A 19,992-nucleotide genomic window follows, 5' to 3' on the forward strand; every position below is an offset into this window, starting at 1 on the left:
AACATTATAGGCAGTCCTGGAAAATGGGGGAAAAAAACATATTGCTTTTCCCCACACCATAAAAAGGACATTCTTCCTGTAAGAAATAAGGTCTTTTTCCTGAGGGAGATGGAAATGGGGACTATTAAATTCTGTTTTCTGTGTGTTATCCCTAGTCCAACAAAGCCCAGGTTCAAGGAGTCATCTTTGGGATTTACCATTCCCTGATTTTGGATTCTTTCCCCCAATCCACTAGATTAGACTTGATTATGATTTAGAACTGAGGGCGTCCAGAATATTTCAATAAACTTTGGTGAGGGGAGTGGGGGGAGTTGGGAATCTTAGAGACATATAACTGAACATCACTTATAACTGAAGCATCAACATTTTGCAACCTACAGCAGATGACATTCAAACTCCCAGGGCCACCGTCTTGGTCCCCAATACCAGCATTCTCTTACCAATTGCATGCTTCCTGTCATGATTGTTCAAGTTGTTCAAATTGTTTACTTCTACTTTGGAGTCTTCGATTAAGGTGCCAGGGCTGGTGACTCCTGGGATATTGGGCAGATGGCAGGGTGGGGTCTGAGCCATGGGAGAATTGCGACGATCCAACAGAAATTTTCGATCATAAATGATTCGGGTTCCTGGAAAACAGGGTTGAAAAGAGTTTGAAACAAACTATCAACATATAATACTATCAACATATAATACTACCCAGGAATTTAGTTTAAATCCCATCTAATCCTAACCCTTAAGGATTTTACAATTCAAGCAAAAAGGGGAAGCTCTCAGCTCCCTGCCTGGGACCAGGCTCCTCTGCCATTTGGAACGTTTTCCTCCCCTTTTGCTACGGAAACTCCTGCTCATCCTTCAAGCCTCAGCTCCAACATCACTTCCTTTACAAAGCCTTTAAAAAAAAAAAAAAAAAAAAATTCCTTCCCCCACCTTACTCAGTACACATTATCTATTACAGGACTCCTGTTTATCTCTTTGCCTCTCTCTAAAGACTGAGTTTCTTCCGCCAGAGCTACGTCTTAACATATATCTGACCTGGGTCCTAACTTTAACTACATCTTCAAAAAAGGTTTAAATGAAGTAATAAACAAGTATGTGAAAAAAATAGCCAATAGACAGATAGCCACCTTTAGGTTAAAGGTTTTCCAAAGAGGCACTGAAACCAACATTTTTTTCCAGACAGAGCTGTGGCAGAAGCTGGAAATGGCAGCCCTCCTCTATTTTACAAAACAATCTGCTTACCAGTAAGTGCTACCGAGTGTTTTACGACAGTTCTGAAGAATGCACTTTACTTGATAAACAGTTAAGAAAACCTGCTGCTGTCTAGTTCTTCTGTCACTGTCTTCCCAAGGTACTAATGGCTATAAATAAGACATAAAACTAAGTGACAATTTAGAGACGCCTGGTGTTGGCCTAACGTAGTGGATGGCTGGAGCTCTGCTGCCAATTCTAAGACTACGGCTAGCTCACTAAGAAAGAATGCGGTGGCCATTTAGTGATGTCTGCAGAAGGGGGTGAGGCGGAGAGGGGAGTGGCTGCCCGGCATACTTGCGTCCCTGCCTTTGTAAAAGGGAAGTAGTCATGTGGAGGTATCTTGCTCACATTAGACTTAAATCCAGAGAAGAAAAACCTGCTTTAAGGGTTCAGGCATCCAAGTTAAAGACAATATTATATGAAAATAAAATAAATTTTGTGCAAAGTTACTCGGTTTAAAGAGGTAGAACCTAAATACTACCTGCAGGTCAATGCTTTTCAATTCTCAAGTGAAAAGAATACACCCGTCGGGGCCGGCCAGCTGGCGCAAGCGGTTAAGTGCGCGTGCTCCGCTGCGGCGGCGGGGGCGGGGTTCGGATCCCGGGCGCACACCGACGCACCGCTTGTCAAGCCATGCTGTGGCGGCGTCCCACATAAAGTGGAGGAAGATGGGCATGGATGTTAGCCCAGGGCCAGTCTTCCTCAGCAAAAAGAAGAGGATTGGCAGATGTTAGCGCAGGGCCGATCTTCCTCACACAGACACAAAAAAAGAATACACCCATCATATTATAATAAGGAGAGTTTGGTTCAGGCAGATTTCTTCAAACAACACATGAGAGCTATACACCGGGAAGCAGAAGAACAAATAGAACAGCTAACAAATCTATCTGAAATGTGAGCAAGCACGAACAAAAAAGCCAGGCATATACTGCAAGAGGAATGGAAACTCTGGAGTCTTCCCAAAGAAGGAAGGAAAGAACATTTAATCTAAAGAAATAATACCAACATTAACCTAAATAGTTGGGAAATGAGTTACAAACTCAGTGATTTTCCTGGGATTAATATCTGCAGTGGTACCATGACAATTTTATGCAAATGCTAGTAAATAATTTCCTTTCAACTAGATGGAAAATAGAGCCAAACTAGCAACTTTCTAGGTAAGAAAATGGCCAGTAGAGACTACTCTCCACTCCCACAATCCTTGCTTTAAAAATCAGAATTAAGTATTAAACATATCCTCCTCCCAATACCACTACAAAATCAGTCACAGGAAAGAATGATTAAGTGTCTCAGAACGGAAGAATGTTCTCAAGGGGGTGTATCTATTAGCACATGAAGGCATTTCAAAAGAAAACCTTTAAGGCTTTCAACCCAACTCCAAAGGATATCAACATTCTACTGTCCAGTTCTGTTGCAACTACACTGCACATACAATCATATTTATAGTTTATAAGAAGTGAAAATAAAATATCTGGCTCTCAGCTTCTCCAAAATAAACTACTAAGAAAAATACTGTGCCATATTTGGAACCTACTAAGACAGTATTTTTGCAGATGTCTGCCTCAGAATCATCTGGGACGGTTGCTAAAAAATATTCTAACTGAATCCAAATCCTTAGGATTAGAACATGGAAATCCATATTTTTCCAAGTTCCCAAGGTCATTCTTATGTTCATTAAAGTTAAGAGCCCAACTTCACCCTTCTTCCAAAATCCTCATAACCGTGATTTGAGAATAGATGAAATATCTAAGTATCAGTAAGAGAATGATGAAAGAGGCTATAGAGATCACTTTGACGAATGACGCTGAGACCCAGAAAAATGACTTAATCAAGGGCACAGAGCTAACCAGAGGCAAAATTGGAACCGAAACTGTGGTCTCCTGACTCTCAGTCCAGCCTTTCACTCCAGCTCACAGTCTCTGTGGTCCCCAAGAGTCTGAAGTTAAAGGACCGGAAAACTAACTACTACTTATATATAAATAACAGGGTAAACAGCAGATGGCATGGCAAGCAGTTTATACAAGAGAGCATCCAACATCCGCCCTAAAGCACGGCTTTCCAAGAGTGGTGGGGGAAGAGGTGGGGACGGTGGTGTTACTGCCCCTTAGGAAGTGTTACTGAAATGGGTGGAGGTGGTTTTTGTTTTTTGGTCTTCTAGTTTGGCAAGGCCAGAGTACTTACATATTTTATAAATTACTTAATCTTTATATTTCTTCTTACATGACAGAAATACAGAGTTTTTAAAATTATATGACTGGGTAGGCTATATAATCTAAGAAATTCATTTCAGAATAGTAAAGGGGCATTACAAACTTTGGTAAGAAAGGGGATGCTGGTAGAGATGATAATCTCTAAAGGACAGCAGGGCAGAAACCCAGCTAACAGCTCTAAGTACTGTAAATGGTGCTCCTTTCATCTACAAGGCTGAGCGAAATAGGCAAAGGCCCAAAACTTCACAAAGGAAGTCTTTTAGTCCTAGCGTGGGCTATTTTTACTGCTAGGAAGATGCAGGTGCAAAGGCCCAGGTCCATCTGTGACAGGCCTCGACACTGTAATCTTCACCTCAGCAGAACAGCTTTGCACGCCTCCCTCCAACTCTGTAAGAGCGCTTGGAAAAGTTGGAAATCACTCATTCCTGGTTTAAAGAAGACAGTCTTAGACCCTGTTTCAAGTATAATTTTAGGACAAGGAAAATAGAAATTTACCTTCATCCTCTTTGCTTTGAAAAATAAGAACTATAGTAACAACTCAAAAAGGTATCTGGAAATTATGAGAAATGAGTCATTCTGGGTAGCAGAAAACAGTTCAACTTGGCAAACAGGGAATAATTTGAATCATTTTGGATAGAAATTTGTCTAATATGGATCTAAAACTTTTTACTGCCTTAAACAGAAGACAATTCAACCCTTTCTCAATGAATCAGAGTCATTATTATGAAAACCTTTATCATAGTATGCTGTGACCTAAGAAGTCATACGGCCTGGTCAGCTGATGCTCTTATTTTTTTTACACGTACAGAATTCAGTGGCCGAGGTTGTGCTTGTGCCCCGTTCCCCATTGTTTCTGTCTCCTCCCTCACTGTTAGGCTAAGAACCTTCTTTTTTCCATGTCTTCGTCAGCTTGGGCTGCCATAACAAAATACTACAGGCTGAGTGGCTTAAAGGGAAATTTATTTTCTCACAGTTCTTGACAAGTTCAAGATCAAGATGCCACATGGTCTGTTTCTACTGAGAGCTGTCTTCTGGGAAGTTCTCACCGTGTTCGCACATGGGGGAGGAAGGAGCAAGCTCTCTAGTGTCTCATCTTCCAAAGCCACTAATCCCATCATGAGGGCCCCACCCACATGACCTCATCTAAACCTAATCACCTCCCAAAGGCCTCATCTCCAATTATCATCACATTGGGGGTTAAGGCTTCAACATATGAAGGGGGGAGGGTGGTGGTGGCACAATTCCGTCTATAGCACACCCTTTACACTCATTCATACCTGATGTGCCTAATCTGTTGGGTTTGGAAATCGGGCAGGCAGTGACCTGATTATTAGAATGCTACATAAAATAGAGCGAATAGGCTGAGAGGGGCCTGACGACTTTGCATGGAACAAAGGGAAGGAGCTTGAGTGCCTGGACTTTGCTCATCTCTTGTGTCACCCTCACTGTTGTTCATGGCTAGGTTTCAGGAGGGTGAGGTTTCACTGTGAGATGTTCTTACTAACACTCAACTTGCAAGCCGGAACAAGATTATTCTCACTTCTGCAGTACACCAAGCTTAGAAACTGAGGCTGAGGTGGTGAAAAAAAGCACAAGATAAAAGCAAGCTTTCTATTTCTAAATTATATATTAGCAATAACCTATGCATTAAAGAACTGTAATTGAACCAAGTAGGAAACAAGTAGTAGAGAGTCTACCCAAATGTGTGAGGTACAAGAGACACTCTGAAGAACTTCTATGACTTGGCAGAGGCTATAAAATACATTTTTACAGCTTTACTGAGATATAATTCACATATATTCATTTAAAGTTATAATTCAATAGTTTTTAGTATATTCACAGAATTGTGCAAACATCACCACAATCAATTTTTAGAACACTGTCATCATCCCCCAAAAATACCCATACACATTTAGCAGTCCCCTCCATTTTCTCCAACCTCTCCAGCCCTAGGCAACTACTAAGCTGTTTTCTGTCTCTATGGATTTGCCTATTCTGGAAATTTCATATAAATGGAGTCATACACTATATGGTCTTTTATGACTGCTTCTTTCACCTGCATAATGCTTTCAAGGTTCATCCATTTTAATATTTACCAGTACTTCATTTCATTTTATTGCCAAATAATATTCCATTGTATGTATATATCACATTTGATCAATTAATCAGTTGATGGACATCTGGGTTATTTCCACTTCGAATAATGCTGCTATAAATATTCATGTACAAATCTTTGTGTAGACATGTTTTCATTTCTCTTGGGTATATACCTAAGAGTAGAACTGCTGGATCATATGGTAACTCTATGTTTAACCTTTTGAGGAACTACCAGACTGTTTTCCAAAGTGGCTGCACCATTTCCCGCCCCCCCAAAGCCCCAGTAGATAGTTGTATGTCATAGCTGCACATCCTTCTAGTTGCTGCATATGGGACGCGGCCTCAGCATGGCCGGAGAAGCGGTGCGTCGGTGCGCGCCCGGGGTTCCGAACCCGGGCTGCCAGCAGCGGAGCGCGCGCACTTAAACTGCTAAGCCACGGGGCCGGCCCTGGCTGCACCATTTTACATTCCTACCAGCAGTGTGTGAGGGTTCCAATTTATACACATTGTAGCCAACACTTATTTTTTTTTTTATTACAGCCATCCTAATGGGTGTGAAGCGGTATCTCATGGTGGCTGGATTTTAATTTGCTTTTCCCTGAAGGCTAATGGCGTTGAGCATCTTTTCAAATGCCTATTGGCCATTCCAATGTATATCTTCTTTGGAGAAATATCTATCCAGATCCTTTGCCCATTTTTTTAAATAGGTTGTCTTCTTACCACTGAGTTGCAAGAATTCTTTATATTTTATGAATACAAATCCCTTATTCCTTTATGATTTGCAAAAATTTTCTCCTATTCTCTGGGTTGCCTTTTCACTTCTGTGATAGTATTCTTTGAAGCACCAAACGCTTTTAACTTCAGTGAAGTCCAATTTATGTCTTCTTCTTTTGTTGCTTGTGCTTTTGGTGTCATATCTAAGAAACTATTGCCTAACCAAGGTCATAAAGATTCGTGCCTATGTTTTCTTCTAAGAGTTTTATAGTTTTGGGTCTTACATTTAGGTCTTTGAGCCATGGGATCCAACTTCAGTTTCTGCGTATTGATATCCAGCTGCACCAGCATCCTTTGTTGACAAGACTATTCTTTCCCATTTAACTGTCTTGGCATCTTTGTCAAAGATCAATTGGCCATAATTGTGAGGATTTATTTCTGGACTTCATTGATCTATGTCTATCCTTATGGCAGTACATACCACACTGTCTTGATTTGTAATAATGTTTATTTATTTATTTTTTTTTTAAAGATTTTATTTATTCAGTTTTTTACCCCCAAAGCCCCAGTAGATAGTTGTATGTCATAGGTTCACATCCTTCTAGTTGCTGTACGTGGGACTCGGCCTCGCGTTGGATGGAGAAGTGGTGCCTCGGGGCGCTCCCGGGATCCGAACCCGGGCCGCCAGCATCAGAGTGCGCGCACTTAACCGCTAAGCCACGGAGCCGGCCCTGTAATAATGTTTAAAATCAGGAAGTATGTGTCTTCCAACTTTGTATTTCTTTTTCAAGATTGTTTGGGCTATTTTAGGTCTCAAAGTTCCATATGAATTTCAGGGTCAGCTTGTCAACTTCTACAAAGGCAGCTGGGATTTTGGTGGGGATTGTGCTGAATGTATAGATAAATTTGGGAAGTACTGCCATCTTAGCAATATTAAGTCTTCTGATCCATGAATGTGGAATGTCTGTTTATTTAGGTCTTCTTTAATTTCTTTCAATAATGTTTTATGGTTTCCACAGTGTAAGTTTTGTTCTTTTTGGGTTATTTTACTCCTATGTATTTTATTATTTTTATGCTATTATCAGTGGAATTGTTTTCTTGATTTCATTTTTGGATTGTTCATTCCAAGTGTATAGAAATACAATTGGGTTTTGTATACCAATCTTGTGTCCTGCAACCTTACTAAACACATTTACTAGTTCTAATAGTTTTTTAGTGGACTCCTCAAGATACATTTTTTTTTAATACTTTATTTATTTTTGCAGGGGAAGATTCGCCATAAGCTAACATCTGTTGCCGATCTTCCTCCTCCCCTACCCTCCCGAAGCCCCAGTACATAGTTGTGTATAGTTCTAAGTTCTTCTGTGTGAGCCGCCACCACAGCATGGCTACTGACAGACCAGCGGTGTGGTTCTGTGCCCAGGAACCGAACCTGGGTCGCCAAAGCAGAATGCACCAAACTTTAACCACTAGGCCATCAGGGCTGGCTCTCCTAAGGTACATCTGATTTTGAATGAAAACAAGGTAAACAATTCAGAAGAGAAGCACTGTGAAGAACTAGGGTCTTAACTGAGCTGTTAATGTTCTCAAATATGGCCAGGGAAAAGACAAGTACAGAAGCACAGTATTTTAACTGCTTGAATTTTACATCACTGCAAGCTAAAAAAAATTAACTGTAGTAGATACATAGCAAAAAAGGGGAATCAGTCTGTCAGTGACTGAGGATTCTACAGTGTAATTCAAAAGCATCTGACATTCACAAAACCAAAACTATTCAAAGAGAAATATTAAGACTCGACTATGAATAAAACGTCAGGAAAAAACCCTTTATTTCCTTTGTTGGATACTGTGTTTACTGTGAAATTACATGAATTCTAAGAAAACCAATTAAAAAACCTAACATACTCAAAGTCTGTTATACACGTGCATGCACAGACACACATTTTCTGAAGCAAGAACTTCCTAGTAATTCAAATTTCATCCAAACTGTCTGCCACATTTATGTCAGCCCAACTTAACATGAACCAAGACATCCACAGCTAACTAGAAACAAGTTAATCTTAAATTCCTAAAGAAGGAAAACAAAAGACCATACGAGAAATCCACAGCTTGCATATAACACAAGATTAAAATGGGGCATGATCTGGATTAATTGATGGAGTATTTAAATAAAGAATCTATTGGACCTTGACAATGGAAACCTTTTCCTTCCAGTGAGTTTTCCATTTCCTCTTCTATGAAAATAATCATAACCCTTGGTTATATTGAAAAGTTATAAAAATCACAATATCATATATGCTATTTACTGGTTTTCAATATTTACAATCAAACCGTAATAAAAGCAAAGAATTATAGTTAAAGAAGAGTATGTAAATGTTATAGACCCTGACATTGTAAAAATAATGGAAAGGTCGACCTACTAGAAAAGCGGAGGCAGGACAGGTGGATAGTATAATTTTATATAGTGGAGAACCAAAGCTGACAGATTGAGACACACGGGTTTAACCACATTATTTAGAGTTTTAAAAGTAATTTCCCACAAGAACTAAACACAATAATTGTTTTGACAATATCTGACAGAAACGGGTAAATGGAGAGGGGAGGGGAGGGGAAATGAGAGGTAGAAAGTAATGAAAAGTGTCTTAGATTCCTCATCTCTCATAACAGGGAGCCAATGTATTATCTAATGTTAAGAAATCAAGAAACTGTGGTATACACACATTTACAGCAACAGTGATAACCACTAAAAGCACTATAAACAGAAACTGTTAAAAGCAGTTGTCTACTGGCATTTTACTTTGCATTTTATGCACTTGTGGTCAATTTTTCTTTTTCTATTTTGTTTTTAAAGTGTGCATATATTTCTTAGTCTTCATGTTTGGATTTCAGAACAAACAGGGATCTTTAGATCTAGGTTAACATTAGATATTTATAAATTTTCTTCATCCCTTTGTGACCAGATATTACGATAAATCTAATACCTTGACCCAGTACTTTCTAGATGCTGACATTACTAGGAAAACATGAGAGAAAAACTGAGTCCCTTTGATGGAGAATAGAGAGAAGAAAAAAACAAAACCTTCTACCTTTGATCTAAAAGCTAGTGATTTTCAAATGGCAGGGAACAAGAAGGCCAACGAATGAGGACCCAAATTATGCTTGCCAAGATGGTCAGTACAGAAACAAGGCCATTCAAGCCTAAAGGCCTCTTTCAAGACCAAACAGCTTAGTTTAAATGATAATTAATCCAAGCATTAAGTTATATACACCTAAGAAATTGTATAACTTGAAATAAAACCACCTAGAGAAAGTCCACTATAAAACAGTTAACTGACAGGGTAGCAGTTACTATACTTTCAGCGAGTTCCCACCATAAACTTCTGTCTAACGAAGGCTGCTTCCAGAATTAGAATTAAGCATCCACTCATGCAAACAGACAGCTTGAATAAGGAATATTAAGAAACTTGCCCAAATTGCACAGCTTGAATAAGCTGGTGATAAAACACTCTAAGAAGGCTGAGATGGACCCACACCCTCACACAACAGTGTCCCAGGCAGGGAGAGTGTCCAGTCAAGCAGTGCTTTCCTCAGGGGACTTTCTCCATCGAAGAGGAAAATCTTTCTTAGAAAACCCTTAGCATACCTTCCTCTACACCTCATTTGGCCAGAACTGGGTCAGAGGCCCACCAGACCAGACACTGGGGAAGCCACAGAGTAGTCATGGTGTATATGCCCTGGGGCTTGGCACACTACCACTTAAAAAAGGAAGAAATCTGAAGTAGCATGGAAGAAGACGGAATGACTGTTGGGCTGGAAACAGTATCAGATACATCTGTGTTTAATATTTACCAAAACTGAATAAATATTAATTTAACGAAAGTGGGTTAAAAAATTAAATTAGGAGGATGGGAGGTAGAAGTATATATATTGGGAGAAGGGTGTACATAGCAACTAAATCCTCATTTTCCACAGCAGAAAACTAACTGTTAACACCTAAAACTGAGAAATAATATTAAATCATGTTATTTAGAAATGCAGAGGTAAACACTAGAAGAAATAGCTAAGAGTTCAAAATGGTTTCTCTTGGGAGTGGAAATGGAGAGGAGAGGGGATGGGCATGAAAACGTTGCTTTTTGTTATGAGCCTAATAATAATATAGTTGACTTTTAAATTTTACTTACATAGATATAAAAAATAAATATGAAAAAAAATAAAATAAAGGATGACAGCAGGAATCTTGAAAACGTTATGCTAAGACAAACAAGTCAGTCATAAAAGGACAAATAATGTATGAATCCACTTATATGAGGTACCTAGATCAGTCAAATTCATAGAGACAGAAAGTAGAATGGTGGTTGACAGGGACTGGGGGTGGGGTGGGTAACGGGGAATTACTGTTTACTGGGTATGAAGTTTCAGTCTGGGAAGATGAAAAAAGTCCTGGAGATGGATGGTGGTGATGGTTGCAAAACAATGTGAATATACTTAATGCCATGGAACTGTACACTTACAAATAGTTAAAATCGTAAACTTTATGTTATGTATATTTTACCACAATAAAAATATACTCGATTTCAGACTTCTAGCCTCCAAAAATGTAACAGAATACGTTTCTGTTGTTTAAAGCCTCCCCTCAAAAAAAAATATTTTTTAAAGATCAAGAGAAAGTGTAAAAAAAAAAATAATAATCATTATAAGGAATCGAAAAAAAAAAAGGGACTCCAAAGTATTTGTAAACATAAATATATACACAACAGACCAACACTGTTAAGGCAGCGGGCACCATGAGGAAGGAAGGTGTCCTTCAAACCTAGAAACTGAATTAAAAAAGAAAGAAAGCACCTGGCAAGTAACCTCAGTATTCCATTAGGAATTCTTGACAATTCTCTACCTACGTCTCATGGAAGGGCCCACCAAGAGACCAGAAACAAGATGAATCAGCATCAAGTGCTTCTAATGCATTTAGAAAGGAAGTCTGCCTCTTTCCCTCTTTCCTTCCCCTCTCCTCCCAATAAGAAGTGAAAATACCATATAGAAAGGACTTATAAAGAAAGTGGTTTTCTCTGCTTTTTATTCTTCCAGCTTGGGAAAGTGGTAACAAGGTCTTTGTTTAATTGTATTAGAGAACACTCGTGAACAAACTTCAGTTTTAAACATCTGTTCATGGAGGCTCTGGATAAAAAGACAGACTCCTAAAAGCTCTATGCCAGATAACCCAGAGGAAACGAAAAGCTGCCTAACCCAGTATCCTCCAGGGAGGTTGGTAGAGGCCAAAGCATGTTCAGTGTGTGCAACCATCAAATCCCTAAAGTGCTAATAAAACCAAGAGAGGGACAATTTTTACATCAACAAAGGGCACAATTGGAGCCTCAGGATCTTATAACCAGTATGACTAAATTATTACAGCACATGGAAGACATCCAATGTTTGTGAAAAGCCAATTCTACTGTCCTTTGATTAACTCCAAGTCTCAATAAGTGGGAGCAAAGATTTCCAAGATACTAATGTCAAAGGATGGCTTCCTGCCCAATCGCTTAGGACACTGCCATAATAGAACGCACACCTAGGCTGAAAGGGATATTGATAATGACTATGTCCCTATTCAGAAGGCCCAGTGTTAGAAGAGGCCTTAGAGAGTAGCTGGCAGAAGCCTGTCATTTCACAGAAGAAGAAACCAATAACCAGAGAAGTTAAAAGTACTTGGCAAAGATCACATAGTGACACAGGAGTCAGGAGACAGACACAAATAAGTGAGGTCCTCTAAGTAAATCTGGTTCTCTTGAGTCTCAGCTGCAAAATGAATTGAAACAAATGATCTTTCTGGCTAGTACCAGGTGCAAAATGGTATATGAACCACAAACTAACCTTAAATAAATGCCAACTGATTTTAAGTCTATTTAGCCTTGATCATCAGAAAATCTGGGTCAGAATAAAGTACAGTCACGCGCCGCATAACAACGTTTCAATCAATGATGGACCACATATACAATGGTGACATACAGTGGTGGTCCCATAACATTAGTACCATATAGCTTAGGTGTGTAAGAAGCTACACCATCTAGGTTTGTGTAAGTGCACTCTATGATGTTCGCACAACCACGAAAGCACCTAAAAAGGCATTTCTCAGAACGTGTCCCAGTCGTTAATGACGTGTGACTGTGCATCAAATATGTCCACTTCCGTCTGGGACTGAATACTCATCTTGAAATAAATTTTCTCCATAAGAAATGCTTGGCTCTGATTCCAGGAAAATGCAGGTTGGATCTGCCATGCTGCTGACTGCATCCTGGGTCAATTCTTTGGATTAGATTTCACAGCTGTTGTGGTTCAGCCTCTGTCGGTAATGCTAATAATTCATGAAGGATCTCTGTTATTGGTATGGAAAAGCACTCAGATTCAAACCTGGCTTTCATTCCAACTATTTACTCTCCTCTCAAGTTCACTCCTCTTGGGCACTTCTTATTTTAAAAATAAAAACAATGCAAATCTATCAACACATCCCACTTTTACTTACTGTAAGGAACTTGAACTCTATCAACAAAGTTTCTAAGAGGCAAAAGCCTACTGGAGATCATTAATCTAGGTCAGGATTTTTATCTGCTTGCTGCCTATTCACAATGGTTCTGGGAACTTATCAGACCAGAGAAGGGTTTCATTTCATTGTAACAGCTGCCCAACTCGAACATAAACAGTCTCTGGTGATGAGATGAGCTCCTCTCTGAGGCCCAAATGATTATGACATCTTAAAATGAAGAGTCACAAACCTCTCACACTTTCTGATAGGTACCTCTTAGAACCCAGAGAGCAATGGTCTATCTTCACCAGTAAATAGGTAGCACTTCTGCTATAAACAGCAGGCCATTCGTAAAAAAAATTAATATTGAATGAAGCGAGTATTACCTTGATACTAAAACCAGACAAAGATATCACAAGAAAAATACAGACTAATATCCCTTATGAATATAGATGTAAAAATCCTCAACCAAATATCAGCAAACCAAATTCAGCAACATATAAAAAAGATTATACACCATGACTGTGACCAAGTGGGCTTTATCCCAGGAATGCGAGGCTATTTCAACATCTGAAAATCAATTAATGTAATATATATCATATCGATAGAATAAAAAACAAAAAGCATACAACCATCTCAAGAGATGCAAAAAAAAATTATGCATTTGACAAAATCCAATACCCTTTCATGATAAAAATACCCAATAGACTAGGAATAAAAGGGAACTTCCTCAACCTGATACAGGGCATCTATGAAAACCCACAGCTAACATCTTACCTAATGATGAAAGACTGGATGTTTTCCCTCTAATATGAGAACAAGTCAAGGGCGTCTGTTCTCACTATCTTGCCATTTCTGTTCAACACTGTACTGAAAGTTCTAGCCAGGGCAAGAAAAAGAAATAAAAGGCACCCAGATTGATAAAAAAGCAGTAAAACTATCTCTATTCACAGATCCCGTGCTCTTGGATATAGAAAATGGCAAGGAATCTACAAGAATTGAATTGTTATTTTCCAGTTAATTTATTCTTGCTTGTTAGATTTTACTTTTTAAAACTACTCAATGTTGGAGCCGACCTGGTGGCGTAGCGGTTAAATGCTCGCGCTCTGCTTCGGCAGCCCGGGGTTCACAGGTTCGGATCCCAGGCACGCACCCACGTACCACTTGTCAAGCCATGCTGTGGCTGTGTCCCATATAAAGTAGAGGAAGATGGGCACGGATGTTGGCCCAGGGCCGATCTTCCTCAGCAAAAAGAGGAGGATTGGCATTGGATGTTAGCTCAGGGCTGATCTTCCTCACACACACACACACAAAAAACTACTCAATGAGATGAACAGCTTCTGTTTGTCAGGGCATCTGTCCTAACGATCTGAAAGGTTACTGATTTCAATGTAAACACTCATAGATTTCTGAGCTTTTGGCTTTAAGCTGTGCCTGAGAATCAGATGAAGGGGGCCTTTAAAAACTAGTGAGACATCCAATGGATAGCTGCTGCGTGTTAAAACACAGGTTTTAAGGGGCCTTCATGGAACAAAATTCCAAGATGAACAAATTTGAAAATGGTACCTAGACCATAGCTATTCAGTAAGTTGAGTGACTGCAAGTCACAGCTGACCTTTGTTCTATAACAAATGGAGCAGCAAACATCTTTTCAACAGTAATCTGTTCACATAAAGAGTTGGGAGCTACGAGAAAGCTCTGCCATTCACCAACAAACTATTCTCCTGCTCAGGCTCTCTTCTCCGACCAGATGAACTAGCTTTCCCCACACTACCATCACCCTATCTGATCTGCAAATCTTTACACATACTCAAGAAATCAAGCCTACAGTGTCTCCAAACCATGCAAGACCCCTCCTATAAAATCGTCTTTAAGACTCCAGTTCTCAAAAAGTCTTTGCTGAACAACCCTGGTAGTGCCAGCTTACAGACTCGGCACTTTTCATCCTATTTCACAGGGGCCTCAGCAGAGCTGAAGGGAGTTGTGCATAGGACTGCGGTCCATGCTGCACAATCAACTTGTAATAGCTGTCTTCCTCGGTCAGACTCACCTGCCTTAGGGCAGGCAGAGGTGCTCCTTTCCCCATAATGCACTGCTATCTACCTCAAGGATGAGCACTGCTGCCTTCCCCAGGCTCAGAACTCAGTTCCTCATCAGCAAAAATACACCCAACATAGGGGCCGGCCCAGTGGCGCAAGTGGTTAACTGCACCGCTGATCGCTGGTTCGGATCCCGGGCGTGCACCGACACACCACTTGTCAAGCCATGCTGTGGTGGCGTCCCATATAAAGTAGAGGAAGATGGGCACAGATGTTAGCCCAGGGCCAATCTTCCTCAGCAAAAAGAGGACGACTGGCCGATGTTAGCTCAGGGCTGATCTTCCTCACACACACACAAAAAAATACACCCAACATAAAAACTAAAGCACATCTTTTATTATTTACTTTGGTAGCTGATGAATAGGAAACTAAAGCTGAATCTTCTACCGAATGACAAAACATGTTAATATGTATTACTCTAAGATAAGTAAATGCCACCTTCCTCGAACACAAGGCAAAGTGATTGAACAACTTTCATTGTGTTTTTCACGCACTTCTCACATGTAATAAGGAAGTCCTTTGGTTAATGACTGACGCTAGAGAGCCAAATAAGTGCACTGGTTGGTTCAGTAGAAGTTTCTGGCCTAGAATAAACTAAGCCAAGGTCACCGAACTAGAAATTTTATTACAGCCAGAAACTGGCCTTCCTTCCCCATATCTACACAAAGAGTTCTCTATTTCTCCCAAGAAAGGTACCAGATTAAAACTCAGGACTCCTCCCAGATACTCTTATTATAGCTCACTCCAAGCAGATTCTTTTCCTTTCCCTTCTTCCTGCCTTCTTCTTTATTTCCAGACCCTTCCAATGGCCTTCAGGTAATTCTGCTCCAGTGAACCAATCACAGCAACTCCCCAGCTGGCAAAGAGGATGAGCCAACAGCATGAACAAGATTTCAGACCATCATAGTTAGTTCCCCTCTGGTGCTCTTGTTATGGCAACAACATACTTTTCCACAGTTGATGAGGATGTTATGCAGGAAAAGCAAGACAAAAAGGCTAAGAGCTCTCAATGTTTCTGCTCATTCCCCAGAGCACAATTCTCCCAGGAGACAGTTCAGAACTTATAAAAGAAAGAAGGTTGCAGAAAGAATTGCAATAGCTAGTATTCTGGAGGTACAGAAGTCTCGTTAAATGTTTGCAAACTTTTAAACCTTTCCTAGTAAAATAAGCATCTTAAGATAGTAGAGGAAAAAACTGAAACAGGGATCAGGACACTAAATATGAGGCTACCCAATAACATTAATTAGCTGTGTGATACTAACAAGTTACTTATTTTCTCTGGGTCTCAGTTTCTCTCAATTATAAAATAAAAGCATTAGGTTCCGTCCAGCTAACCAGAGTTTTATAAAAGTGAAGTCAACTGCAGTAAGTTTGAGGCTAGAAGTAGCTTCTCAAAGGAAGAACTAAATATCACCCCCACTCCTCCACAGGCAGATAAAATAAAATAAAATCCAAGGGCATTTTTTTTTTGCCTTGAATTTACTCAACAAAAAATTTTCCTCTTCCTTGATGAGAAAAGGTACTCTTCTAGCAATACAAAAAATCCAAGAGGTTACAGTAAGTGTTTTTCACCCACCTCTCATTTCCCAAACCACAGGAAAGCAATTTTGAGAAACCTTTTCGAGGGTAAGCTGTATCCTCTGATCCCCAATGAATAAAGGACTCTCAAGGGGGGAGAAATCCTCAAGCTATGTCGTGAATGTCTCTGCCCAGTTTGATCATTTAGGGCATTCACCATATCAACTGTTATCCTGGAACGCTCTGACATGGGTATAACACTCCAGAAGGTTTCCAAAAGCTTGAGACAGGAAATGTTAATCCTCTTCCTTCCCACTAAATAGATTTCTAATACAAGCCTACTGACTATCATTTTTCTAAATGTTGTCAAGTCTGAAATATATGTTAGCACTTGACTCTGCAGTGCTATATAAGTTTTTTGTTCTAGAACTAAAAATTTTATCTACCCTCAACCCCCATCAAGATTTTAAAACCATTCAGAGCAAGGACTGCATTTCCTACTTTTGTCTGTGGTCCCCTTTTGTGCAAAGCACTACACTGGGCCCACAAAACTCACTTAGGATATCTAACCACATTAATTCAAGTGCCTGGAGGTGACCAAATAACAACAAACCATCTTACCCTGGTTCAGGGAAGTAAAATCACACGGGAGGAGAGGGAAATGTAACAAGAAAGATGGACAAACCACGAGAGGGTGGAAATTTTCCAAAAAGGGAAAATTAAATCAATAAGTACTGAAAATCTCAACTGCACGGAGTTAATTGCTATAAAATAGTGATTAAATCCAATTGCAACAGTGCTGTATCCTATAAACACATTACGTAAGTCTTTGTGTCTGAAATCCAAAGAGTGCAATGTGCTCTACCAATAAATACAGGCTCAATATAATAGATGAACTAAGATGACAAATATTTAAATCTGAAACAAAGAACTGCATGTAGAAACTATCTGGAGAGAGATTAAGTGATACTCCAGAGAGCAGTGGTGGCTGTGTGTGTTGGGAGAAAGGGTAAATCAATATTTCTGGCAGAATCTTTCCAAGCATTTTAGGAACTAATCCAGACTATGAGACAGGCTTCTATCTTTAAAATAATGCTTAAAGACTAGGCCCTTATTTTAAAAGCATGGTAGCTTGGTTGTTTGAAATATGCCAAAAAGGTGCCCCTCTGTGGCTCCTGCCTTAGGGGACTAACGATGAAACTATGGCTAGAAGTTTAGTTCCTTCCCCAAATAAATAATAGCTGAGCGCAGTTGTTACTATGACATATGTTCTGAACTGCTGGAGGCATAGGCATTTACTGACTAATACCACAAAGAATTCTGGAAGAAGTTATAAATCCCTTTTCATCACCTTAGAAAGCAATACCCACTTCTTAAAAGCTGTCAGTTCAAGCTCAAGACAACGCTGTCTGGAGCAGATTCTGGTCTGCCAAAATCATTCACCATTAAAAAGCAAGATCTCAGCACGCTCAGGGGCTGGCCTAGAACAGATGAGGTCAGAAGGGAGGTTTCACCAATGATGTAAGCCACCTCTCTGAAACTCCACAGTTCTGCAGAGTTAAAACTTCCTTAAGCCCAGCTCTCCAAACATATTGATGAACTTCTGCCTAGATCATTTTAAAGTCTTCCAAGGCAGCCACCGTTCCTCTAGAGCGGCCTGCCTGGATTCCTCAGTACAGCTCCCTCCTAGATTTTTATCCCTGCTGGTTGGCAAGGTCTTCTTACTCTAAGGGCCTTGCTATTGTGCAACAGACTCAAGGATTGCCCAGGCCTAACTGCAACAGATTGACTGTGGTACAACTGGTGAGCCCAGCCTACAGGAACCAAGCTGCAATCTTGTAGACTGAAGGCGCTGCCAGCAAAGTTCAAAAGAAGACAAAGTTCCTAAGTTAAAAATGAAGCACCATTCCCTTCCATAAGGTCCCTCCAGTCTCCTCCCTCTGGAGAACTGCCCAGTCAGGGGACAGACAACCTTTGAGCTCCCTTTTCCCGGGACCAATTCAACGCGCTTCACCTCCACCCCAGTGTTCTTCCTTGTAAACAGTTCCTGGTTGTACTTCGGAAAGCAGCAGCCAGGAACCTCGCTCTGCACTGCCCCTTCCCCAAGACCAAGCAATCCTACCAACGAGGGTGCCCTCCTTGACAATCTATCTCCAAACATGTCTCCGCCAAAACAGTACCCTTAAGGCTGTCAGCGCTCTACCACCTACACCTCCCTTCCCTTGACTATTACTTGAGCATTACTTGATCACTCTCTCCTCCAGCCCGGGGACTCCCCCACCCGTGGGGCCTCGTCCAGCAAAGTAAACAATGCTGTCAAGGCAGGATAACGCTGGGCGAGGCTTCCCAACTCCGCATTCCAGCCTCCTTCTGGTGTTCTAAAAGCAGCAAAACAAGTCACCGCAGGGTCCCAGGAGCGAAGTACTCTCCCCAACTTCCTTTCTAAAAAGGCCCGGCAGACAGCTCCAAAACTAAGCATTAATGTGCACAAATGCACAATCTGCAAGAGGCGGAGGTAATGCAGAGTGAGCGCAAGGCCAAGTGCAGACGAATTTGCCCGGGAGGCGGCGGAGAGCGGGGAGAAAACTGGGTCGAGCGCGTAAACCTGCCACGAAGCGGGAACAAGGGCTTTTTTTTTTTTCGCTACGGGAGAGCCACGTTCCCAGAGCGAGCGCGCTGCATCGAGTTGGGGCAAGAGAGAATGTGAAGTTAAGGTTCCCGAAAGCAGTCCATGCAGGCTTCGGTGGAGCGGGGGGGAGGGGCTTTGGTGGAGCTGGGGGGCCGAGGCGGCCCAGCGAGGACACGCCCTGAGTTAAAGGACCGTGGCGGGAGACGGGGGGACACCGCGCCAGCCGGCTGCAGGCTCCGGGGGCCAGGGCGGCGCGAGGCCGAGGCTCACCTCCCGGCGTGGTGGAGAAGAGCGTCCCCCCGGGCGTGGTGCAATAGTCATGAGGTAGCTGCGCGGCGTCGCTGATGGGCACGGTGCGGGTGGGGATGGCGCGGCTCTGGCTGGGCTGGTGGCCGCTGCCGGCGGACGAGGACATGGCTCTGGGCGCGGGCTCTCGGGCTTTGTCCGGCGGCGGGCAGGCGGGCGGCGGCGGCGGTGGCGGCTGGGGGCCCGGGCTGCTCCGGCTCCTCCGGCGGGCGGAAGGGCGGGCGGGGCTGGCGCGCTCCGCTCGCTCCTCGCTCGCTTCCTCTCGCTCCCTCGTCCCGCTCCGCTCCCGCCGCCGCCCTCTCAGCCGCCGCCGCCGCCGCCGCCCGATCCTCCGGCCTCCGCCAGCAGCCTCAGCAGCAGCAGCAGCGGCAGCAGCGGCGACGAGGACGACCGGAAGCGGGCGAAGGCGGGAGCCAGAGGGAGTTCGGGGAAGCGGGTCGGCCGGAAGTGACGTCGACGCGGGGCGGAGCAAGGCGGCGAGGGGCGGGGTCGAACGGCGCGGGGGCGGGGCCGCGGGCTGGACGCGAGCGGGAGGGGAGTTGAGAGAAGTAGTCGTGAGCCCCGCGAGGTTAGGCGCGGGACACTTGCGTGTTTTGTTTTTTTTAATTGTCAGTTAACACTAGTTGAGCCGACCTCTGTTTCCTACCCATCTAA

At 42.0% G+C, this 19,992-nt stretch overlaps 1 protein-coding gene across 1 annotated transcript in view; it reads right to left on the minus strand.

Moving 5' to 3' along the window:
- EIF4EBP2 (eukaryotic translation initiation factor 4E binding protein 2) overlaps positions 1–19,696 on the minus strand; it is a 22,229-nt gene extending 2,533 nt beyond the window's left edge. Inside the window, exons 1-2 of the mRNA XM_004427024.3 lie at positions 19,303–19,696; positions 441–626 (exon numbers count right to left, since the gene is read on the minus strand). Coding sequence (XP_004427081.1) covers positions 441–626; positions 19,303–19,447 — 331 coding nt within the window. The 5' untranslated portion in view covers positions 19,448–19,696. The remainder of the gene's footprint in view (positions 1–440; positions 627–19,302) is intronic.
- Between the last annotated feature and the right edge of the window lie 296 nt (positions 19,697–19,992).

This window comes from Ceratotherium simum, chromosome 6, assembly GCF_057802395.1.
Source record: "Ceratotherium simum simum isolate JZ-2026a chromosome 6, ASM5780239v1, whole genome shotgun sequence".
In the NCBI taxonomy this organism is placed as follows: Eukaryota; Metazoa; Chordata; class Mammalia; order Perissodactyla; family Rhinocerotidae; genus Ceratotherium; species Ceratotherium simum.